Below are 25,777 nucleotides of genomic sequence, written 5' to 3' on the forward strand. Positions count from 1 at the left end.
AGTTGTTTTGTACAACATTTAAAGCTTGTCAAGATATCTGGCGGACAACAAACATTCTGGTATTTTCTAATCTCAAGTGATAATTAACTTCAATTTTTTTACAAGAGCAGAGAAGAATCGTAAAATATTTTAGAATTTGAAGAGATCTTGGGAGGAGGTTTTGTTTGGTTGTTCACTGGGTTAGTGGGTTCAATAAAGTTATAGTTACTATTAAACTCAAAGATGTTTTAATTGTACTCCAATACCTATCTTATTTTCATCCCACGTAACAAGTAATCCTCTTGATCTTCCAATTGATGAAACATTAAACCTCTCATCCTCTCTTTACACTTATCTAAGTTTAATTTGTTTGCTCAAGTGTCTTCAATATGGGGAAAATTGATCCACTTCCACAACTCCTTTGAACCAATTTATCATCTGATAATCTTTATGTATTCTTGGCACAATTAGTATCCATCCTCAAGCTTGTTCTTGTAATAATTCATCTCCATAGATCATTGATTCAAGAGATACTTATCACACGACCAGTTCATCTGTGAGTTACAAATTATTCTCTACTATGACAGAAAAAATAGCCATTAAATTGACTGATTAATTTTCTTTAACAATTTGTTTTTCATGTTCCTAAGTTTTGTTTTTTTGTTTTTTTTGTTTGTTGTTCTTTTTTTTTTTTTGTTCCCCTCCCCTCCCAACACTGCATATAAAGATGAACAAAGAGAATTTATCGAAAAAATAAGAATGAAAGCTTTTTCATGCACAGAAAACAAAACAACATGAAACTTGAGCTGCGGGAGAAAAACTGCATTCTAATTTGCTGCCATAATGTTTCATAAAAGCCACCTCAAAAAAGGACGGCAGCCTAATGCAATTCAAATTTTTATCCTAAAGAATGAGATTGCATATAGAAGGAAAAGAAGACATTTATGGGCTGGATTGCAATCTTTATGTTTGGAAGTTCCTTCATCAAATGATAGATTCACTTGCTCTACTTTGGGGGATGATTTTCCAGATCAAATCAAACATTTAACATCTTTAACTGATCGTTTTCTGATTTCAAAACAGTGGGACAGAACATTTGATAATTGTAGAGTCTCAAGGAAAGCTCAATCTCAAACTACATACGATCACTTCACTTTTGGAAGCTGGAAAGTTTTATTGGGCAGCTTCACCTTTTTGTTTCTATAACAGACGACTAAAATTGGCAGTTAGCAAAGAAGTTGTTGTGCAAACTCTCGAACATAGTTGTTATATGATATGATATTAAATTTAGCTTCATCCATTAACTTAATATTGATTTCCACATGTTTGGTTTTCTACTTATTTCAAGTTTACAAGAAAGGGAAGTGTTAGACGATATACTATTAAATTTACCTTCACCTATCAGATTAAGCTTTTAGGTCAACCGGTGATTTAAAAAAAAACCAATTTTCTGGTTGGCCAAGTTTTATCATTATGCAAAGCATAGAAATTTTGAAAGAAGTTATCAAGATATGGTTTGCATATTTTGAGATCAGTGGTAAAAGGAAAATTGATAGAATTAAACATGGATGACAAAAGAATTTTGATTAAAAATATAAGCTACAATGGTTAAAGGTGAGAGATGAAAATGCTAGCATTTTGCACCGAAATCTGGCAGAAAGGAAAAGGAAACTTATGCTCTCTCGGAGAAGCTGAATTTCTTGGTTTCTTCTCATCACTATAACAAAAGCTTCTAGTCAAAGATCACATATCTGAGTAACGGTTTGAAAGAAACCATTGTTCTTTTAGGATAATTTTCGTGCTAGACTACTTCATTCAGCTCATCCCAATGCTTCTTCATCCTGGTCTCTTTCTAATGTTAGATTTTTCTATCCACACGTGTCTAAATTGGAGTGAAATCTTTCTTTGGTAATTTGTGCTATATTGAGCTTGTCTATTTTCATCATATCAATAGAAAGTTCTTTTTTTTTTCTAATGTCATGTGTTTTTAACTCATAAACCAGGATGAATATTAGATACCTGATCCAGAACCTATTAATCAATTCAAGGTCTAAAATAGTCTATAGCTTTCGGATTTAACACAGTTGCAAAATAGGACTCTGAATTTGAAACTGTAATTCACTAATGCTGAGAAAAAATCTTTGCTTCAGAAATAGGAATTCGCAAAAGTACAGATATTTTTGCATAATTAAAAAATGAAAACAGAGAAAAATAGTTGCCAATATGGATGGTTTGAATACTGACCAGCACAATATCAAGAAGGCTAATTAAATATAATACACTTCCGATTTCCTTTATTCCATGCAGGACCTCTAATCTGAGCTCTGACTTCGCTTCCCAGTTAAGACTTTCATTGATCAATCTGATGCAACCTGAATTCATTGCAAATAATTATGTCTATCACTTCAAGTTGCTTAATAGTTACATTAGTCTGTTTTTCCGATTTGTTTAAGTTGTTACTTAGGTACTAGAAATTAGCTATTGTAGAAGTTCTTCCCTATTTCCTTTTAGTTACTTTAATTTCCTGGTCAAATTCCTGATACTTCGACAATCACAGTATAATAAATTTCTTCATCACTTATGAGCAACGTTGTAATGTTTATGCGAATAATAGTGCTAAAACATAATGTAACAAAAAAATACGCTAAAAATCAAGGGAAAAAAATTCAAAGAAAAACCTTAAACTTCAACATTTATGATCTTTACAGAAAAGATATACCTGCTACACCTCCATCAAATGGTAGTAGTCCTATAGATCTTGGCAATGCTTCTTGCAACCCTGCTATCATCGGTTCAAGTATAGCAATCTGAAAAAGGGTACACGAAATATTAGGCTGAAGCTGCTAGTCAAGATGGGGTCCTTTCTGATATTTTTACTTAGGTTGGTGTGGGAGTATATCTCCATACTACTGTATTGTACATAGTTATGCCTTAGAACGACGACAACTTTTCAACTCTCAAGGAAAATGCTTTGAAGCACAAACACCGTCCAGTGATATGGATACAGGATCCGAGTACATCAAAGATACATACATATGTATATGTACGTATGTACATATAGAATAACATTGAAATATAATTATAAATAGCAAGTCTAAAATAGTCAAACAAATAACACAATGAACTTCAAATGGTCAGTATTCAAATCCTAAATACTTCATTTTCATGAAGAGATAAAAAAAATTGAAAAAAAATATTAATAAATAATTATGAAAAAATAAACTGGTGAGGGTGGAAAGAATTGATAGGTCTCATATCACATGGGGGTTGGAACACGTGTACGAGAGAAAGAGAGGAAAACTATTTAGCATTGAATTGTATTTGGTATTTTGAGTTTAGTTATATTAAATATTTTTTGGAAAGAGAAACAATATCAAATATTTTGAGTATTAAACATATTAATATTGAATATATTGAATATTAATTAAATTAATATAACTATTTTAATAATATTAAATATTATAAATATTTCTCCTTTTGTTGGGTTAATTATACTAAATATCGGTACTAAAAAAATTATATTATCGTGCCTTGTGCGGATATCAAGGCGAGTGATTTGAGACTTCTTAGTTTTCATTTTATTTCTCCTGCTTCTTCAACTCCCACAGTGGGGTCTTTTCATCTTTAACCCTTTTTAACTCCCCTTTATTTTCCATTTTTCTTCTCATTATCGGTTCCATTTATACCCATTTTTCTAAAGAATAGTGTGTGATTTTCGTCCATGCTGGTCGCCAACCACACCACAAAGTCTTCCCTGGCGCCGACAACCCTAAACTTCAAAAGAGGTATTTGAGACGCTCATGTCCAAAATTAAAAAAATAATTAAAAAATCAGATACTCTATTTCATGTATCTAACACGTATCTCCCATGTTTCTGGATGAATTTGTACACTTTGAAGTATCTGTGCTTCACAGGGAAAATGCCATGCATCTTCATTTAATTATAACCATTCATAACTCAATGACAAGGATGTTCTCTCCTAAAATGAGATGCAAAATGACTTCTTGTCGAGCTATTGAACTTTTTCTTATGAGTTATACATCTTCATATAATTACGAGCATTCATTGGTTACTCAATGACAAGGATATAAAAACAGAAAAAAAAAAAAAAAAAACAAATAAACAAACAAAATGAAAACAGCAAACTGCAGCTAGTTATTTTAGAACGGTCATTTGGAGGCATTTTTCAACACACATGTAAACTTGATTTTCGTTATATCAATGAAAAGTTCAATTTCCGTTAAAAAAACACACACAATATGTGAACTGTGTGCGTATGCCTATATCTCTGTCTATCTACCATATGCATATATATAATATCGTTTTCTGATATAGCAAAAATGTTAACAAGTTTATTTCATGGATGAATATGTTTAACTCATACTGTACCTTATTTGATATATGATCCAGAAGTGCTCGAATAAGCCATGGCAAGGATCTAGATCCTAGAAGTCTAGCAATGGACAGCATGTGAGTCATCCCAAAGAATCCACTATGCAACCGTGCAAAACTTTGATGAGCAGAATTCAAGTCCTAACATGATGGGGACGAAATTAACAGCTATATACAAATATAAATCAGTTTTAAAAAAATGCAACTATAAATCCTCTAGCGGGAACAAAAATGTCAAACCAAATCAAATAGCAAATCTGCCTAATAAATACTAGATTGATGATTGAATTAGATAATCTTTTCTTTTTTGAAACGGAGACAAGCCTCTTTATTTGTATTTAGTAAAAGAGACTTAAGCTTAAAGTACAAGAATTTATACTAAGAGCAAGAAAAAAAGAGAAAAATTCAGTCTACAGCTACAACAAAAGCTAAAAAACAAATTCCAAATAGAAGAGATCAAGCTAAACAGAACCATAACCGCAGAAATCTAAATACGAAGCATAATTAAAAATTTCTCTCATAAAGAACCCATTTGAAACTAAAAACTTGCAAGGAAGATCGAAAAAGTCTTCCATTGTTTCAGCATTGGCGTGAAGGCTTTACTTGCCACCCACGGAAGATTGAAGTTGGACCAACATCGAGGAGGAATACAATAAACGGCTGAAAAATCAAATTAGAATAATTCCACAATCAGCAACTATTGATTTTAAATGATCTCGTATCACAAGATTGGGGACATGAACGAGTAGCAGAAGGAGAACTTGCGGATCTTGGCTCTTCCTCGCATTGAAACAAGGCATTGAGATCTGTTTCTAGAGGCTGAAAATGATTATGACTTTCAAGCCCAGTTGAAAGGGGAGTCAAAAGAAGGCTCACCCTTCTTGTTGGATTGATTGAGAAGGGTTTTTTATGTAAACAAATTCAAGGATGCTAAGTTTTCTTTATCTTTTATTGATTTGAAAGGGAGGTCAAAGGATAGAGCTGGACGGTTATAACAAACTTTTAACAGAAAATAAAACTAACTAACTAGATGTTGGTTAGAAATCAAGAATTTAAACATAAGATTAAACTAACTAACTGCTAGCTAATTGGTAATCATCAATCAGTTATAATTCCTACATCAGTTTAGCTCAGAGAGCCCCTAAGAAATTTTACCTTGGAGTTAGGTAAAGAGAACTCTGAGTACTTAAATTGGGTAGGGTGAGGATGATGAGAAATTGACTTAGAAAAACAGGTTGGGGCTTGAATTTGGGTGCAACTAACTTCCAATAAATCTGGATTAGCCTTTGAAAACAGCTTGGAGCTATTGGGATTAGCTGAGGAAAAAGAATGGGCACAATTTTCCTCAGCAAATCGGGTACTTGAATTAGATAATATAGGTTATACTTCAAATAAACTACAAATATGGTCTCATATATAAGTGATATGCAATGTATTGACTATAGTAATTAACGTACTTGAGTACCATAGTAGAAGCTAGGCTTGGCATGAGGAACTGATGGTTTTTGAACTGGTACTGATGGAACTTTCGATGATCTTACAAACCGTTGAGTAGTATTGCATAGGATGAAGTTCGGCAAGAAGTCATTTTGCATCTCTGACCAAATCTGACAAGAAAAATTATATAAAAATTGAAAAGACTAAAAGAAAAAACACGTGAAAACATCACTATCATATCAAAGTTCATGTTACATAACAGAAATTATTGCTCCGGCAAAAGGCTACCATTCATTCACTAGTTATTATTTTCTCTCATCATTGGACCATAAAGCAAACTTCCTTCTGCTAAAAGTTCACAAAATTAGTAATGGCATTTCCATCAAGATAAAGAAATAGGAAATAGAAGTAAGAATGGGAGTAAAGTGTGCAATGAGCCAAAGGCATGTGAAATAACATTAAGAAAAGACGTATAAGGGTACAGAGGTTTACGCTACAAGTAGTCAACAATGAACAAAAATTATTTAGATTCTCTGGAAAATCAGAATGCCAACTAACAAAAGCCTTCTAAGAATACACTTCGTTGAAATTATGCCAAAAAGGTAAAAAGGAAGAAGAAAACACATTCAAGAAAGTAGTGAATGAGAGATCAACAGGAGAAGGAACCGTCACACGTCAAGCAGGAACAAACTCAAAAAGAAACCATTAATGATGAGCAAAATTGGAGGTCCTAAATAGGATGCCTTATTAAATTTGAGAAAAGAAAATTTTTCAATGATAGTAAACTGTCGGTGAATAAAGATCATTGCTGACATAAAATCATAACACTATTGTGCTTAATTATAAATCCCCGATTTACATTAAGTACTTCGTTCATTTACTAAAAGAATGTGAACTTGCTGAAAATTTGTGAAGGGAAAAATTAGTTATTCCTTTCAAGAGAAGAGATGTTTTTAACCTGGGAAGCCAATCGACTAGAGAATGACACAAGAGAGAGGTTTTCTTGCATCTCATTTAGCATGAGAGAAAATGAGTCGATTAAAAGATCTTTGGATAGCAATTCATGAGTCACTTTAAGGACATCCATCAGCTTTTCCAATTCCTGAAACACATTGATTTACTTTTGTTTTGTTAACAAATAGAAAGCATAGAAAGAACATGCATAATTGAATCACGACTGAGTAAAGAAACTACTTACCACTATGCTGCAAAGATCTTGAGACTCAAACCTATCAAATAAAAATTCTAGGTTCTCTCGAAAAATTTTGTTCATTCTTTGGGCAACCAAGCTTCTTAAATCAATGCTCCTCCCAAGTAACTGTTTAACACAGAAATTTGAACATAGGAAAACAACATTTAAATATAAATGTCTTAAAGTACCAAGTTAATATGTACATACATGATAAACAAACAATTAGTTGAGAAATCAAGATTTAAGAACATATCTGATCATGTGGTACCGTGTCACGGGGTTAAAATGTAAAAAGGATAAAAATGTTAAACAATGAATGTAATATAAGTAATAGTTATACTTTTATACTGTACCAAGAGAAAGCATAGACAATTTCCCACATGATAGTCTCAATCATAGGGCAGAAGGAAGTGAAGGGGAAAATGAATCCTAAATTCAGCTAGATCAGTAAGCTTTAAAAAGAAAACGTTTTACCTTCACTCTAGTGATCTTTAGAAGGGCGTTAAACCTCATAGCTTGGACAGAATATTTTTCTCCATTGTCTATGGCAAATAAGAAAGATGAATCAAGTAACTCTCTGCAATAATTGGCAATAGCACAAAGTTACTTTTCATTCATAGAGCAGCATGTGTCTAATCAAAAGAGCAGCAAATACCTCGCAGCCCAACTCTTGTAATGTGTAAAGATTGAATCACATAGTTTTGAGACAAATATATCAAAACAATGATCGACCTATAATAAACAACAGACAGGTGGCATTAGGCAGTAAAAGTAATGAAATGACAGAAAGATCTAAAGCAAAATGAATAGCAAGGTACAGTACAAGTGATTACGCAAATATGTCTCAAATGCTTAAAGTGTCTTTACATCAATGCAAAGGAAAATACTGATGGAAGTTTATAATGTCGCTACAGATTCCAAATGTGTTCTTGGACATAATCGCAATTCAAGAATACATTATCAATCAGTCCACATTCTGCTTAAACAACATACACCTACTATGTAGCACATGACGCAGGTAGGGAGATTGAGTCTTCAGATTTGTTGCATGGCATAGAACCCTATCAGGCAAATATGGATTGCATGAGTTTGGGTAATTTCCCGAAGGGAGGTAGTCTAGAAATCCCATGGACAAAATTTGCAAAGAAAGTGAACTAATACCCACACTTGCTCTTCATTTCATCTGGAAAGAGTATTGAAAAGATAAATTGTGTTTCAACAACAGCTATTTTTTGAGTTCTAATCAGTAATTAGATCCCATACACACAACATATATATTTCCAACAAAATATGAGAATGCATTGTCCAGCCCAAGCGCATTCTACATCATTAACCCAAAAAAGGTTTGAATATGAAGGAATACAGGACAAAATATGAGAATGCATAGTCCATCCACAAAGCCTGTTTCTTTTGGGTCCATGCTCTCAACTCTCGTGGACTTATCTCTCTTCTTTATGTAAACACTTCTATTTATAGATTACATTTTTATCAGATTGCCTTTTCTTGAATTTCCTTTTACCGTACATAGGTCAACAGCGCAAACATATGTCTGGAATAAAGGAATAGATATGATATATGAAAAAGAATTCCTCTGAGGTAAATCACTGCTGTCAAAACTCAAATATTGAATTATAAGAGAGAAAACCTCAGCTTCAATTTCGTCATAGAGAAAACGTTGTTTCAAAGTAACCAATGCATGTTGAGCTGAATCATTGTAGATGTCAAGTGGAAATAGAACACTCTCAAAAAGGCCTGCATTCTGAGACTCAAGGACATAATCCACCAGCATCCATGGAAGGGAGCATTCAATGGGAAACTGCAAGCAGAAAAAAGAATGAAAAAGTCACCTTATTTATGAATGTTGCGCAGTTCTAAGAAGTAAGAACAATTTAAGCAGCAAAAAATTATAACAGTGGAATGGGTTGCTATAAAATTGGAAGAGAAATGGTAAAAGAACAATAAATTCTAATACCCTCCAGTGCAAGGATTTCACAGTTTTAAAAGGCTTATAGAACATTGTGGAGAGATTTTTTTTTGAAAAAAAACTAGTAGGTATCTAAGAAGGACAATAGCACGTGAGGATCGCTTTTTTCTTTTGCTTCCTTTCTTGAATTCTTTTTATAGATTTAATACTTCAAAATAGATAAACCAAAATTACATAGAAAAATAAAAATGTTTGTAGTAAAGTATAGAGTGGTTCGGAACTCCCTGCATGATTTGTTTCGATCTTTCAAATGGGTTTTTAGGTTGGGTTAAATTCTAGGGATAATAATTGTTTCGTACAAGAAAGGAATACTCCTAATTATAGATTTTATTACAAGTGGCCAGTGGGATAAAAATGGAATTAACCTAGAATATTACCCCATTAACCCCATTTTTCTTACATCACTGGGTAAATGGGGCAGTTTGCATGATGATTAATGTTCAGATTTGTGACGACTGTCGACTGATGTTCAGGCTGGATGCCACTTCAAAATTTGTGATGGTATTGAAGAGGTTTCGAAAATAAACTTCATTGTGAGAAGAAAAATAATCTTAATCTACAGCACAACTTTTTCTTTAGGATATAAGTAACTAAAGAAAAAGAAAGTAGAATAAGAAAACAAACATCACATCACTAAATTTAATCACGGAAGTTAAAAGATAGATGTAAAATAATTAAATATTTCCATCTGATTTGAGATTCTCCCTAAACTCATACTCACCATGTCAACAAGCTGAATGTGCTAACTTACGTCAATAATATAGCTAGTACTGTAACCATGAACACCATACCTGAATAACACGAGAAGTCTCTAAATAAAACTCTCTAAACCATAAGAATCCAAGATCTGTTAATGTTGCAACAGTAGCTGCAAATGAATAGTAATATTAATAATTACCCATGAGGATCATAAAAAATCGCTCAACATTTCTATTTTTATTTTTGAAAGAAAATAAAATTTTGATATAATGAAAAGAGACTAAAGTTCAAAACCACAATGGAACGAAAATAAAAGGAAACAATAATAACACTAAAACTTCCACGATCTGACAAAAAAAAAAAAAAAAAACAAAACGAAGAACATCCATGAAAGTTAAAGGAAACCGTTACAAACAAAAGACTTGGAAAGAAAAAATACGGAATACTTAGAAATAACAAAAAAACCATTTGAAATGAGTCATTTAAACTTGAATGTAATAACACTACCATAGCTTTTCAGATGCAAAGATGAACCGGTTTTTTCTTTTCTGGGTACAGCAAAATAAAAAAATAAAAAATAAAAAAAATAAAAAAAGTGTGAATCAATAGATCTATATGCTTATAAAGTTTGTGCCAAAGAGTAGCATACCTGTATAATCAAATATGTGAAGAAAGAAGCTGAGCTTGTAAAAAAAGTTCTCCAACAGCTTCAAATCACTAATGGGAATCTCAGATGCATTATTCCCAAAAAGCCCTCCCGGCTTTCTAAGGTTTCCACCAGACACCACCTCATAAATCAGAAATTGCAGGCAGTGAACCTAAAACAAAATAAAGTGATCTAACTTACCCTCAAGCTTGTTAGTTTTTATTTAAAAAGAAATAAAATAAAACAATATATAAAAACAAAAGACAAAAAAAATCTTGACTTTAACTATTTAAGACATTAAAATCTCAACCAAAAGGTCAAAATTTTGAATCCTCATATGTTGAACTCAAAGAGGGAAAAAAGGTCAAATCTAAAGTTGTAGCTATTAGCTAAGAATAAGTGAACTAAAGTAATGGTCTAGGATGAAAAAGTTCTCTCCCACAATCCCGACGCCCCCAACCTCTGTTCGCCTCGGACCACTCGTAATTGAGCCATCTCCACTACCTTGATCCCGATAAGACAAGAGGTTAAGCTCATGGTAAGCAGAGACAATGTTTTTTGTTAGGATAGGAACTTTGGTGTTGGCACATGGTTTTTTTTTTTTTAAACGGAAATAAGCCTCTTTATTAATGAAAATGAGACTAAAGCTCAAAATACAAAAGTATTATACTAAGAGCAAAAATAACTAAGGAAAAATACAAGCTAAAACTTAAACAAAGACTATGCTCGGGCAACATAAATAATATGGAAATCTAAAAAAGAACCCGAACAAAAAATAACGAGCTAATCAAAGCCACTCAAAGACAATACTTTAGTAGAAAGCTAAATACAAAGCAAAACTTAAACTCTCTCTCAAAATTAGCCCACTTGAATCTAAAATCTTGCGCATCCAAATCTTCAAGATGAAAAGAGGAAGGGAAAGCTAAGAAGATGCAACCAGTTGTGTCAAGACTATCTTGCCAATGCAATCCAATGCCCAAAGTGTCACGCTCCACCCCGCAAGCATCCTGAACCTCACTATGCAGTGCGCTATGCGTCTCGAGCAGCCCTAACGCCTCAAGTTGAAACGTCAGAACGCTCACTTAAGTCCTTACACTTAAACTTAAACGTTAATAGGCAGCAGAAAATGACTACACTTCAATAATAACTGATAACATACTATCTCTTTATTACTTAAACCATGTGTTCTACAAATTACACTTTACATTCTTTCAATATTAAGCACCTTGCTTAGCTTTCCCGCATAGCAACCTGTCTCACTCTTCCTTTAGCCTTAACGTCTTATCACCTGGGGACGGAAAACTTAAAACGTAGGTCAAATACTTAGTGAGTGATAGTTTTGAAAACCTTTTGGGGAAATACAAATACAATCACGAAAACCGTTTTCATAAAATAGGGTTCATCACCTCATTTCAATAAATTATAAAACACAAATTAGCCTTTCACTATTCCTTTCGCTAGGAACATGAACCATTCCCACGTATAAACTACTGTGATGGCCTTTTCATCAACATCAACAGCATCAACAACATTTCCTAGTTCATTTCCTATTGCTCAGGCTACTAAAGACAATACACATCTTTTATGCATTGGTTAGCTTCACTCCGTCATGCAGGTCTTTTCTACGTGGTTGCCTTTACTCATTATGTGCACATAATACCCAGCTCATTAATAAGAATAAGACTAATGGTTTACTCTCAATCATAGCATACAGTGCAAACATCACATAAAGAACTCTGCTTTAGAAAATTTCTAATCATTTAAGATTTCTTTTAAACATTAACAAAGTTAAACATGCTTTACCAAATCAAAGCTCAACATAAACATGTATAATACGACAGCATGCTTTCTACCATGCATAATATAACATGATTTAATTCTAAAGAAAGAATTTCGAAAAACTTTTCTTTTTCTTTGAAAGATCACACACAATACTAGGTTCCCCTTTTCTCAAAACACCTTCGACCCAACTAATGATCCTTCAACAACACAACACTTAAACTTTCTCTCTTAGTAAAATCTCATAATAATTAACCTCCTTTTCTTCTGTTAATTTCTCCTAATTATACTAACCTCCAAAATGGATTAGCCATCTCTTAAATTCCCAAAACTCGCCAGCTCCTCCTTAGCCGCAAAATGCATGAAACATGCTTAAGACACTTGGATTCTTGGCCGAGATCAACCCGGCATCTTCACTTTTCTCGACCAAACATGCCTAAATTCATGCTTGAGAACCCTAATAATTTCCTTTTTTTGCTTCTAGTCCTGACCAAACACTACCCTAAGATGGTCCAAGTGCTCTTTGTACTTCCTATCTCGGCCGAACACGGCCCCGAGATTACCCAAGTTCCCAACATTCATAAGCTTTTGTTCTTCATCTCAGCCAAACAAGCACCAAGATGACCCCAATATTACTCTTCTTTAACCTTTCTGTTTTTCATCTCGGTCTACCAGAACACCGAGATGCTCTTGTCTAGCACCGGGATTTACTCTCTAATTTCCATCTCGCCCAAGATTGCTCAAGACTGGCCGATTCTCACTTCTGTCCTTAATCTTGCTCGGGATTCCACATGACTACCCGAGATCCCTACATAAAAAGCACTTTGTCCATCATCTCGACCGAGCAACACCGAGTTTTTCCCTGAAATCAATCTATCTCAAATCTCGACCAAGATCTCACAAGACTGCCCTGGGATTCCCTTCCCAAGGCACTTACTTTGGCTACCAACCATCTTCAACCCTCTAACTTAAACTTCTTATTTCCAAAACCCTTTTATCCCAACATGGGTCTCACACAGAGGAACTTGAAGCGGTCTACTAATCCATAAAATCTTGCCAGCACTGCCTTCAATGCATTACTCCAGTTGTCAAAGAGAAATCTGCTTTAGCAATGTCAAACTCTGAAAAAACCTTCATCCCACCTTGAAGAATGTCCCCTAAAACTCTTCAAAGCTTCCGGCAAAAGTCCAACCAACATATTTTGAGCTCTAGATGATTTTTACGAATGCTTTTTCGAAGCTGTCTCTTCTAGATTCTTGAATTAGTACAATGACCAGATTAATTTCTTTAATAATCTTTTAATAACCATCCACATTGATTTTTGTCCAAGTAACTTCGCATTAAACCGAGATCTTCTTCCTCATAAGTAACTTCGCACGAAATAAATATGGAAATAAGTGGAAATTGGTGATCACTTGTATGACAAATAAGAAATGAGTGGAAAGGTGGGAAAGCATGAATCGGGTCAAAGTGAGTCTTTCCTTTTGGAGCATTATTTGCTTCACTACTCAACTTAGGAGCAAGTTTCTTGGCATGACCGTCCCTAAAAGAGAGGCCAGGCAGATTACCTCCTAGCAAGAGCCCCAAGTAAAAAATAGGAAAAAAAATTAACCATGCAACCCCAAATAGAGGTAAAATCCTAGGCAAGCCAAAGTAAGCTATTTTATGACCTGAGAAGGCCCACTATCTGAATTTTCTTCTTTCAATTCATACACCATCTTGTGGGATATTATGCTTAAATCATTTTTTTTATTTTCATTTCAGAAAGTACAACAAGAAAAAAGGTAAGTGAAAGAGACCTGGGTAGCCGTAGGTGCAACTGGCCGTGGATAAAAGAAGTTCACTTTACTTTCTTCACCTCTTTGCGATTGTGCTTCAGAATCAGATTTGCTTCTATTTGCCATCCAATCAGCTGACAAGGTTCGCATATCAGAAAGAATCCTGAAAGATGATCACAGAAGTTTGAAAAACTGATATCGCCAAATAAAATTTACCCAAAAGTCTGTACACCTAGTTAATAAGTTACTCCAACTTAGAATTTAATTATAATAAAAACATTTGAAAATAACCCAAACAAAAAAATGATATTAAAAAAGGATTAAGATAAGATGAGTAATGAAAAAAAAATACTCATCATATTTAGAAAAGAGACAATTGATTCAAATAATTTACTCATTACTAAGCCTATCAAGAAAACAAAAAGTGTACCTTCCTGATGACCAGAAACTTTTGGAACAACAATGCTAACAACACTGTGCGACTCAGTTTTCTTTTCTTCCAAAAAATATATGGAATTTTTCATTAAGAAGATGAAAAGAGACTCATGCTTAAAATACAACACAATAAAGAACCAAAACTGAGCAGAACGAAAATAACATCTTCCTTTGTTATATGTTGATTTTCTTATTGCCTCCCAATCTATGGGAAAAAAGAATTTTGCGTTTTGGGAAGATTCAAAGTTGTTAGATGATATAAAATTAAAATTTTCTTCACCCGTGAACTTAAACTCTTGGATCAATCAGTGATTCAAGATAGTCTTAGAGCAAGGTGGTCCAATAGGTCTTGTGGTCAAACCCCTGCAATGTTATTTCCTCTCCAATTAATATCATTTTCCACTTACTGAGTCTTCATACTTCAAGCTCACAAGTGTGGGGGTGTGTTAGATGAATGAGAATCAGTTTCTAAACCTCAGGATGATGGTGGTTTTGGCATTGGTGTCTTAAAATTTAAAAATATGGCTCTCTTTGGCATAAAGTGATCCAATATTTTCATGGAATCAGTTTTTTGTTATTTGCAGTGGCGCACCTCAAAAAGATATGATTAGAGTCTTCGTACCCCATGTATTAGCATCTCCAAGGTTTGAAACATGTTTAGTCTCTAACGTCCTTCAAGCTTAGAGATGGCAGAAGAGTTTCTTTTTAGTTTTTTTTTTTTTTTTTTGAAAAGGATATGAGTCTCACTATTATTAATATTGAAAAAAAGAGAGACAAAGCTCAAAGTACATGAGGGTTATACAAAGAGCAATTGGGGGGATCAGCAGGTGCACCTAGGCATCTCAACTAGGTTGACATCCCCTTAGCGCCCTTATCACATCCAAAAAGTGAAAATAAAACCCTTATACTAGGTTCCTAATCTCAATACAAGATCAAATCAAAAAGCCACAAATACAAGGCCAAACAAAATGATAAAATAATCTGTCTAAAACAAAATCATAAATCATAGGCAGTAGGCCGAGAACAAAGAAGAATAATCCTTGATTAAGCAAAAGACTGTTTGAAGCAGAGGGCTGATCTGGAAGGCCTGATGATGTAGGACTTCAAGGTGGGAGGCTATAAAGGTTGGCCAATTTAACACAATCTCCTGCTAAGAATAATCCTGAAAATATTTGGATAATGAACACCATGAAACTACATTCAAACGAGCAGAATCAAAACGTTCCATCCAAGTCGATGGTTTATCATGAAAAATTATTTGGTTTCTTTCAAACCAGACCTCAACTAAGAGGGCTTTTACTGCGTTTACCCACAACAAATCAGCTGTCTTCTTCTTCAAGGCTGGACCGGCAAGAATTTGAGTTACATTGTTCTTAAAATCATGATAAAAAACCCAACAAATATTGAATGCTTGGAGAAGACAGAACCAACATTTATATGAAAAGACACGGTCAATTAGAAGGTGCTGGATACTTTCCATGTAATCAACAGAAAGGGGGCAGGCTTGAGGTGAGAGGACATGGGAGGGAAGCTTTCTTAACCAAGGATTTTACCGAGAAAGAACCTGAGGTCTCAAGGGACCAAAATCTTCTATCCGGAAAGGAGGCTGGCTGTGAGGAGGAGATCTAAAATAACAAGGACTGGAAGTCTATTATTTCCTCATCGTTAAGCAATCTTCTGAAATAAATGGACCAAGATCTGGTAGAAGAGTCCCAATGATCTGAAACTGACCCATTTGGATTGAGTGCAATCCTAATGTGTCTTGGAAATTTACACTCCAAAGTGATATTGTCCATCCAAGGGTGCTTCCATAATAGAATTCTGCTGCCATCACCTAATTTGAAGAGAGCCAATGAATCAATTTTGCACCATTGCCTTGATATGCTAATCCAAGGACTTCTTAGACTCGGTTTCTTTTCCACTTGAATGCCAATTGAAAGAACTGCTACCATGAATGCTTCTAATCACTCGACACCAAAGGGAATTTTGTTCTTTTGAGAAACTCCATCCCCACTTAGACAATAAGGCCAAATTCTTGTGCTTCGGCTTGCCCAAACCAAGTCCTCCATCTTTATAAGATTTAATTACAGCATCCGTGATTTAGCTTTCCTCCCTTGTTTCCTTCCAAAAAGAACTTCCTCATGATTCTTTCCAAAGAGCTTAGGACAGATTCTGGCATGAGGAAAACATACATATAATATGTGGGGAGGCTGGACAGAACTGATTTGCATAAAGTAATCCTCCCACCCCTAAAGAGATTGTATCTTCTCCATTTATCTAGCTTTCCATGGACTTCATCCAGTATAGGCTGCCAAAACAGAGCACTTTTTGGATAACCTCCCAAAGGAAGACCGAGATAAGTGATCGAGAGACTTTCTACCTTGCAGTTTAAATTGTTTGTTGTTGAAAGAATCTTGTTGTCCTCAATATTTATACCACAAATAGCTGATTTCTCCCAATTAATCTTTTGACCGGAACACCATTCAAAGACTAATAATGTTTTTCTAAGAGTTTCCTTTTAGTTAGACTTATGGGTTTGTGATTCTTCTTTGAAATCTTGCTTTCATCGGTTGTTCAAATCATCACTTCTTCCGAACTCTTTGGTTTTTTACTATTGGAATAGTGGTAATCTTTCCTGGAATTTATGTTCCATCACTTTCTCAAGGATGAAGAATTGCTTGATTTTCAGAATTTGCTAATAGTCTAAGTACAAAAGAAACAAAATGAGGTAGCCAGAAGTGGCGCTAGGGCTTTAGCCATGTCATTTGTGAAGGTATATAGATAAAAGGACTACTAGAAGAATTGAATTTCATCCAGGTCACACCTTTAAGTGTTTACTGCATAAATTTTCTCTATAGCTCTGAATACTGTCCTTCATGATAGCAGTGGTTTCAAAGCTCAAAATGCACCTTAAGGCGAGAGCAGTGTTTTTAAATGCCCAAGGTGCAAGGCGATAGCAGTCTTTTTTTCCATATTTCCCTATAGAGCCTACCTAGGTGAAAGGCGAACAAAAAGGTGTTGACTTTTATTTTGTGAGGCGCACTACATATAAAAATATTGCATTAAAAAGAGAAAGCACAGTTGAAGTGGAAATATAGAAAAAAAGACCCCAAACACAAGAAATTTTGCATATTTTCCACCTTGACACAACATCACTCAACTACTGAAATCACACAAAATTTTATGTCTAAACTCTACACTTCCATGTCATGATTTATAATTCTGCTCTTATAATTGATGAAAAGAATATTTACAACCAGTTTCATTCCTCATAACATCAACTAAAGGAAGATCTTCCTTATTCCTACCTGCAAATATTTTCTCTCATGAAGATTCTGTTTAAAAATCTATATCCAGAATAGAAAATTTTCACTCACTATCAACCAAAAATTAAAAAAATAAATTAATTAGCTAAAAGAAACATTATGGAACAAATTTTTGTTTAAAACCAAGGAAATCAGAGTACCACCTTGAAATTTCTTTCTTCTTCCGGAAGGTAGTTCGTAACATGGTGGCCAATGTGTTTTGAACAAAATCTTGAACCTCAGCATGAACTGTTTCCCACAAAGCATCAGCTACCAGAGTATCACACTGCTGCATCATTGACCCAATGCTCTTTATATAGCTAACCAGCTCAACAAGGGCTTTTCTTTCTTCTGCACTATAATTATGTCTCACCACCTAGAAAAACATCAAAAGATAAGCAAGTCATCAAACTAAAAGCTAAAACACAAAGTTGTGTGGGACAAGAAAACGAAACAATATAATTAAAAGAGACTAATGTTTAAAACCAGTGATGTTAAAAAACTTGTACGATCAAAACGAAATGCAAGCAAAAACGATTCAGATTGTATTTTTTACTCGAAAATGTATCGACCATTTCTTATGTTGAATCACAAGAAAATAAGAGTTGTTTGACTTCTGACTCATCTGAATTGCAGCACATGCAAAGGATTGGAGCATGGGTGGAAAACTTGAATCGAACCCAAAACAATCGGAGGAGAAGAAGAAGAAGAAATCAAAGAAAAAGATGAAGTAGAAGATGGGAGAAAATTGAAGAAGATGCAGTAGGAGATGAGGGAAAAAACAAAATTCTATGCATTAAACTTTCTATCGAAAATCTGACGGTGGTATTACTCTACTTGGGACATATGTTGATGATAACGTTGTCATTGGAAATGATGTATCAGCCTATCAGGTATATCTTCCCTCAAGATTTTCCTTCAAAGTCTATTTCACACTCAAAATTTGAGAAAATTGAAGTATTTTTTTAGTATTGAAGTAACAAGATGTAAGAAGGCATTCATTTGTTACTACAATAATATGCCCTTGAGTTGTTCTTCAAGACTAGAAAACTAGGAGTCGAACCATGCAGTACTCTCTTCAATACTGCTTGAAGGCACAGTCAGACGAGAGTGTGGTTGAAGTCACGCCTCGAATTACATAGAGGTGAGAATACCCCAGGCCACTGCCTTTTGCATGAGGTTTGCACCAAGGGTTGTCTCAACATGGTAATACTTCAGAAGTTTTGCAAAAGAAAGTCCCTTATCCTTCATGCCATTAATTTGTTCCCTCAGCAAAGGAGTCTATCAATCATGTCATCTTTAGATGCTCATATTCTAGTAAGATCTGGTAAAAGGTATTTATATCTCCAACGTCCATTGGGCCATTACCAACATTTTCAAAAGAAGTATATCTCAATTACTCATTCATCCGCTTTTGAATTCCTAGCCAAAGTTGCTTTGGATTAAAGCAGTGCAAGCTATATATTCATTCTTTTTAAATGAAAACATTTTTCTCACTGAAGTTGTGAAAAAGAAACTAATGCTCAACGTATAAGATACAATTTTTTTAAAAAAAACAAACAAACGAATACAAATTTAATACTTTTTATGAAAATTGTTAATTTAATTGACTATACCTTTGAATCTAAATCAAGTTCAACTTTTATTTAAAATTGAACTAATTTAGATAAAAAAGTAACGAGACAAATAAATGAAAGTGAAGATCCCTTGTTTTTTGAATGGAGACAAACTACTTTATTAATAATAACAACTCAAAGTACAAAAGAGTTATACAATGAGCGTAATAAATACATCTAGAGAGCAATAAGTGAGGGGGATCAGAAGGTGCACCCGGACATTTCAACTGGGTTGACACCTCTAAGCACCAAAACAACATATCCCAATTAAAGCTAGAAATAAAATATGCCAAAATACAATGGAGACATAATCCAGCCTAATACAGAGCTGAGACAGAGAAATAAGGAAAATAAAGAAAGGGAAATGGAGCAAACACAGCCATACAAAGGCTGAGCCTATAAACAAAAGCAAAAGCTGCTACTGTGTAAACTAGACCAAAAGAAAATATAAGCTATGCTCCAAAGAAGGCCGACCAGAGAGGGGAAAACAAAGCTGTCAAAATGCAAAACAAAGTCACCAAAACAGAACAGGGCCTAGGCGGCTGGATGAGAGATAAAGACTGCCCGGTTGAGACAAAGATCTTGAGTGGAGTAATTCACAAACTCCTTGTTTAGAGAGCACCATGTTGCTGCTTTGCGTTCTTTTCAAAGACAAAAATTACGGAACTTCCACCGAAAGAGAAATACCCAAAACTTTTCTCCTTTCTTTACATTATCTCCCTACCCCTTTTTTGAAGGTTAAGCTGCCAACCAAGGTATTTCCAATTGCAACAAAAGCAACATTGCCAAAATCGGATGTTGAAATTATAGCTACTGAACGCTTGTTCTCTGTAAAGACATTGCAATACTTGCTATTGACAGCAATTGGATTAACGGTATACAGACATCCAGTTATGTCTAAAATTTGTTCAATGAAACCAGAGACTGGAAACTGGAAGCAATGAAAATCTTGTGGTGCCAATCGAAATATCACCGACGACCCATCCTTAAAAGCATAGAGACCTTGTTTAAATGATATTTTAATAAAATTAAACGTCTATTCAATTCCATAAATGATAGTTTTTTCACTTTTATTTTTATCTTTAATTTTCTATTGTCTTTCTTACGGAACCCTCTACATCTTCGCAATTTTTTTTTTCCTTTTTTGCTATTCTTCTGATCGTTGACAACATATATTTCTTCTCCAACACAAGACTTTGATAAAACTCAGGCCAAAGATCTCCCTTTTATCTCCTAAGAAAAAACCACCAGGAGCTTACTTCCAAAACTCTAAAAAGACAAGCATAAGAGAGAGAGAAGTAAAAATAATGGATTTACAATAACATTAGGACTGTCAACCTGAGCGTAGCTCAACTAATTAAGGTATAATAACTTCAAGAGCAAAAGCTCAAAAGCTCAAAAAACAATAAGCTTAGGATAGAGAACATATCAAAGATTCAAAATTATTTTAGCAACACTACAATTCAAGAATTCTAACCTTGCTAATTCCCGATATTATGAGGAAATATTTAGACCAATCAGGCTAAAATTGAAAGACAGGTGAAACAGAATAGTATAAAAAGGTAGGAAAAGGAAAATAAGGATTGAAATATGAAAAATCTAGGTGAAAATACAATAAAATAATCAAAAGACAAACTAAGGTCTACAAACAAGCCAAATAGTGAATATTGACACATGGATAACTGCTACTGCAAAAAATGAAAATTTAGAACCTTTTCATAGTCGGAGAATGACGAAGTTTCATGAGATTCAAAAGAAATAACATCTTTGCATGGACGCGAGAACTTCCATGCACATTGTTCCCAAATACGTGCAGTCCATCTGCTCAGGAGTTGAAAACCTTCAACAACCATGTCATACATGTTTCCTTTGACATCTTTGCACCACTCAATATCTGGGTTCTCTGTTGATTTCAACAGCAGAAGCTGCATGTTCAAGGTCAATTAAAGTTTCAGTGCAACCAGAAGCATTATTTATACATAGGCTTCTTTGAGAACTTTCTCATCATTTATGACTTGCTATGAAGAGGATTTCATCATGCTAGTACTGACAAGATTAAAGAAATGTTGAAGTTAAATTTAAGTACCATGTTAGTAGTTTTATTCTTTATTCTTTTTTTTTTTTTTTTTTTTTTTTTTTGATAAGAAACATGTATATTCATATAAAAAAAGATGACAACCTAAGGGCAAGGGACAAGAGAGCCCTCCCCAAAAGAAACTAAAAAATAATGGCTTTCCAATTGTTGAAAATCATAGAAAGGCTATAATTACAAAGTGTTCGGTGTAATTCGTACTCCACCAAGAAGTTGTGTGTTGCAACATAGTCCAAAAAGAATCAAAAGAATTATAGCTATCTTAAAAAATTCTACTATTCCTTTCTTTCCAAATGCACCACAAAAGGGAACGGGTAGCACATCTCAATAAGATGTTTCCTTTCGGGCTATAACCTCTAATGTTGAGCCCTTCAATCAGCCAACTATCAACCTTACTAGGAAAACAAGGCTCCAAATAAAAAATTCTAAACAAAGTGTTCCAAGCTTTCCTAGTAAGAGACAATGCAAAAATAAGTGGTCCAGGGTCTCCTCTTCTTTGAAACAAAGGCAGCACATTGAGGGACTGAGCATTGTGTGCTGGAATTTTTTTTTTTAGTTTCTCATGGGTGTTAAAGACTTCTATAGGTGAGTGACCATAAGAAGAATTTCACCTTTTTTGGGATTTTAGTCTTCCATATGTGACGAATCAAAGGAACAGCAATGGAGGGGGATCTCTTGGTTAAATTAAGAAAAGTAGACTTCTTAGTAAAGCTGCCATTAACGATACGAGTCCATTTAAGACTATCACCACCATTTGAGGGGGCCCAAGAATGAAGAATTTCCAAAATTGAGGCCACGTTGTCAAGCTCGTTATCGAGCACATTTCTTCTAAGACCCAAGTTCCACAAATGAGTAATATTACACCAACAATCAGCCACAAAAGCATCCTTGTTCAATGTTAAGGAGAACAAGTTAGAAAATTTTTCTACAAATGGTTCCACGCCACACCAACAGTCCTTCCAAAATCTGATTTTGGTTCCTTTTCCCAACAAAAAAGCCGAGAATTTAAAGAAAGTCTCCTTGCGCTTCAAAATATCGAACCATAATCTATTAGACCTTCCCTGTTTGGATCTTTAGTAGACCACCCATTTTCCTCTAAGCCATAAATGGCCACAATTAAGCGCCTCCATAAAGAGGCTTCTTCCTTACTAAACCTCCAAAGCCATTTAGTAAGAAGAGCAGTGTTCTTTGCCTAAACGAGACAATCCCAAGGCCACCATAATAGATCGGGCGAGAAGTACAATCCCATTTGACAAGGTGGCCAACTGAATTTGTAGACCCTCATGTCCAAACAAAATTACTAACCATCTTTTCCAATCTATTGATAACACCAATCGGAGCTTAAGCAAGGAAAAACAAATAACAAGGAAGGTTGTTGAGAACTGATTGCACAAGAGGTAACATGCCCCCTTTGGAGAGGGACACATTCCTCCACCTATAGATTTTATATCTGAATCGCTCTTCAAGGGCGTTTCACACCTCTTTTCTATCCAATAGAAAAGCCCAAGCAGTTAAAGGGGAGACTATCAACCGAGCATACTAGAGAATTAGCATAAGGAGCCAAGTTATCACTGTTAAGGTTAATGCCGATCAAAGACGTTTTGGAGCTGTTAAGGGATAAACCCGCTCCCACAAGAAAGATATCGATCACCTTCCACCATGTCCCCAAATTTCCGTCCTCCTAACAAAGAAAAAAGAATATCATTTGCATATTGAAGGTGGGTTAAATCATCTGACAAGTTCTCAAAATGAAATTCTTTTATAGTCCTTTTCTCATTACAATAGTGAATAAGGCAGCTTAGAGCATCATCCACAATCGTAAAAAGAAAAGGGGCAAGAGGATTACCCTAACGAATGCCCCTTTTAGCAAAAATATTTCCTCTAGGCCTACCATTGACAATAATCGAGAAGTTAGTCGTCGACAAACAGCCCCAAATCCATCTCCTCCATCTCTTACCAAAGCCTTTAAGTTTCATGGCCATATCAAGTAAAGACCAGTCTACCTTGTCATAGGCTTTCTCCAAATCGAGCTTCAAAAGAACACCTTTTCTGACTTTTAAAGACCATTCATCAGTAGCCTAAGAAGCAATCAAAACAGCATCAAGAATTTATCTCCCCTCCACAAAGGCCATTTGAGAATCATTAATTATTGAGGAAAGAACTATTTTAAGTCTTGTTGCAAGCACCTTGGAAATAACTTTATACAAGGATGTAACTAAGCTTATGGATCTGAAATCAATGACACAGACCACCTCTTTCTTTTTGGGGATGAGGCAAATATAAGTCTTGTTACATCTTCTATTAATGATTCCGTTTTTAAAAAAAAAAAAAATCTTGCAATACCCTTACTAGATCGGGCTTCAGAACGTTCCAAGGTTTTTTATAGAACTCTTCGGTCATGGCATCAAGGCCGGAGGATTTAAGACAACCCATCTCAAAGACAATTTCTCTAATCTCTTTTTTAGTAAAGAGGGCCTCAAGTAAGCTAGAATCTTGCAAGCTAAGGGCTTTCCAGTTGAGACCATCACAAATGAATGGCGAAGAGGTCCTTGTGCCATACAAGTTGGAAAAGAACTAAGGATCTCATCCATAATCTCCTTCTCTGTGACAAGAGCCTTCCCATCAATGCTCACCAAAGAACAAATAAGACTTCTACAAACTTCTCTTTCCACAACACTTTCCTCATTGAAACAACCAGACTCTTCGAGCGAATCAAGAGAGTTAATCGTATCAATCAGCACTTGTTTTTGGGAGAAGATTTTTCTGAATGTCTCCTTATTCCAACCCTTTAAGAGGACCTTTAGACCTTTTAGTTTCTCCATGAAGGAAAAAAATAGGCCAACCATCAATAGTCAAACTGCCCTACTAGTTCTCAATATTTTTTAGGAAGGATAATCCAACCAAACATTTTTAAATCTAAAAGGGGTAGGACCCCAAGATTGCGCCCTCAATCTCAGAAGAATCGAAAAGTGATCCGAGGTGGTACGTGGAAGTCTTTCCATACGAACTTCTCTAAAGAAATCAGCCTAAGGCTTGGAGAGAAGAAAACTATCGAGCTTTGATGCAGCTGGCCTAATCCCAGATCGGGACCAAGAGAACAGGCCATTTCGAAAGGGGATATCCACAAGATCCATCTACTCAATCAAACTATTAAAACAAACCATATTTGGATGATAAAGCTTTAATTAAGACTAATAAGGAGATTGGTTCCGAATTTTTGGATGGCAAACGAAATGAGTTTGGAAATTTTCATCTTATGATTGAACTATGGTCCATTGATCCTCAAGGCCGGTTTTTCGTTAAGTCTCTTTCAACTCACTTAAAATTTGCCTCCCCAATGGATAAACATCTTTTTTCAGCAATTTGGAAAACATGTGGCCCATGGAGAATTAACATTTCGATTTGGATTATGGTCTTTGGGTCCCTCGATAGTTCAAAAATCTTGCAAAAGAAAGCCCCTAATAAAAGTCTCTCCCCCTCGATCTATCCTCTATGTTTGAAGGCTAGCGAGAATCTTTCTCATATTTTCTTGAACTCTCCTGTCTCTTCATTCTGCTAGTAAGGATTTTCTCCTTGTTCAATTTAGCTTGGGTATTTGACCGTTCACTAAGTGCTAGTGTGGCTCAACTTCTGATGGGTCCGAGTTTGCCCAAAAAATCAAGTATCATACGGGAAAATTTGTCAGAAGCTTTACTTTCAGAATTATGGTTTGAACAAAATCAACGTATCTTCCATGATAAACCAAGACCAAGGGCAGAAATTATGCATGCAGCAGATCTTAATGCTGCAGCTTGGTGTTCCCTTAAAAAAGAGTTCGTTAATTATTCCATCCAAGACATTTACCTTAACTGGGCTGCTTTTCTTTCTCAACCTGCCTAATCGTTGCTGCATCAGATTCAATGTTTGCAGATTACACAGTCTAAAGCCCTCTATTGTTTTTTGAAGCCTTAAAGGATTGCTCCTGTTTTAGCCTTTAATTTTGAGATTGTATTTTTTGGCCTCCCCATTTGTTTCTTGCTGTTTTTTCCGGTCCCATATTGTTTTCTGGACCTTTGTAACAAGCTGGATGCTTTTATTATTGTTTCTTTGTTGGTTTCTTTATGTTTGTACTCGAGATATGATGTTTGGCACTATGGGGGTGTCAACCTAGTTGAGATATCCAGGTGTGCCTCCTGATCCCTCTAGGACTCCTTGGTTACTACTTCTTTATTGCTCTCTTTGCATAAATCTCTTATACTTTGAGTTCATATTAATAAAGAAGTTTTTGTCTCGGTTTCAAAAAACAAAAAAAAATTAATAAGACCAATGCTCATAGTAGGTTTATACAATGAGCAAAAACAAAACAAAAAAGGATTAGGATGTGCACTTGGGCATATCAACTAGGAAAGACCATAATTACATAAGAATTTGGTGTAATTCGTACACCACCAAAAGGCTAGATG

General features: G+C 34.9%; 1 protein-coding gene across 3 annotated transcripts in view; it reads right to left on the minus strand.

Moving 5' to 3' along the window:
* LOC103492319 (protein PIR) overlaps nt 1-25,777 on the minus strand; it is a 44,697-nt gene that overhangs the window by 4,962 nt on the left and 13,958 nt on the right. For all 3 annotated transcript variants that reach the window (XM_051081336.1, XM_051081337.1, XM_051081338.1), the window contains 14 exons: nt 20,956-21,168; nt 17,792-18,003; nt 13,909-14,050; nt 10,334-10,502; nt 9,777-9,853; nt 8,647-8,817; nt 7,657-7,733; nt 7,476-7,578; nt 7,008-7,127; nt 6,768-6,911; nt 5,830-5,979; nt 4,370-4,513; nt 2,699-2,786; nt 2,224-2,351 (listed from right to left, as the gene is read on the minus strand). In XM_051081336.1, coding sequence (XP_050937293.1) covers nt 2,224-2,351; nt 2,699-2,786; nt 4,370-4,513; nt 5,830-5,979; nt 6,768-6,911; nt 7,008-7,127; nt 7,476-7,578; nt 7,657-7,733; nt 8,647-8,817; nt 9,777-9,853; nt 10,334-10,502; nt 13,909-14,050; nt 17,792-18,003; nt 20,956-21,168 — 1,938 coding nt within the window. The remainder of the gene's footprint in view (nt 1-2,223; nt 2,352-2,698; nt 2,787-4,369; nt 4,514-5,829; nt 5,980-6,767; nt 6,912-7,007; nt 7,128-7,475; nt 7,579-7,656; nt 7,734-8,646; nt 8,818-9,776; nt 9,854-10,333; nt 10,503-13,908; nt 14,051-17,791; nt 18,004-20,955; nt 21,169-25,777) is intronic.

Source organism: Cucumis melo, chromosome 2, assembly GCF_025177605.1.
Source record: "Cucumis melo cultivar AY chromosome 2, USDA_Cmelo_AY_1.0, whole genome shotgun sequence".
NCBI lineage: Eukaryota > Viridiplantae > Streptophyta > Magnoliopsida > Cucurbitales > Cucurbitaceae > Cucumis > Cucumis melo.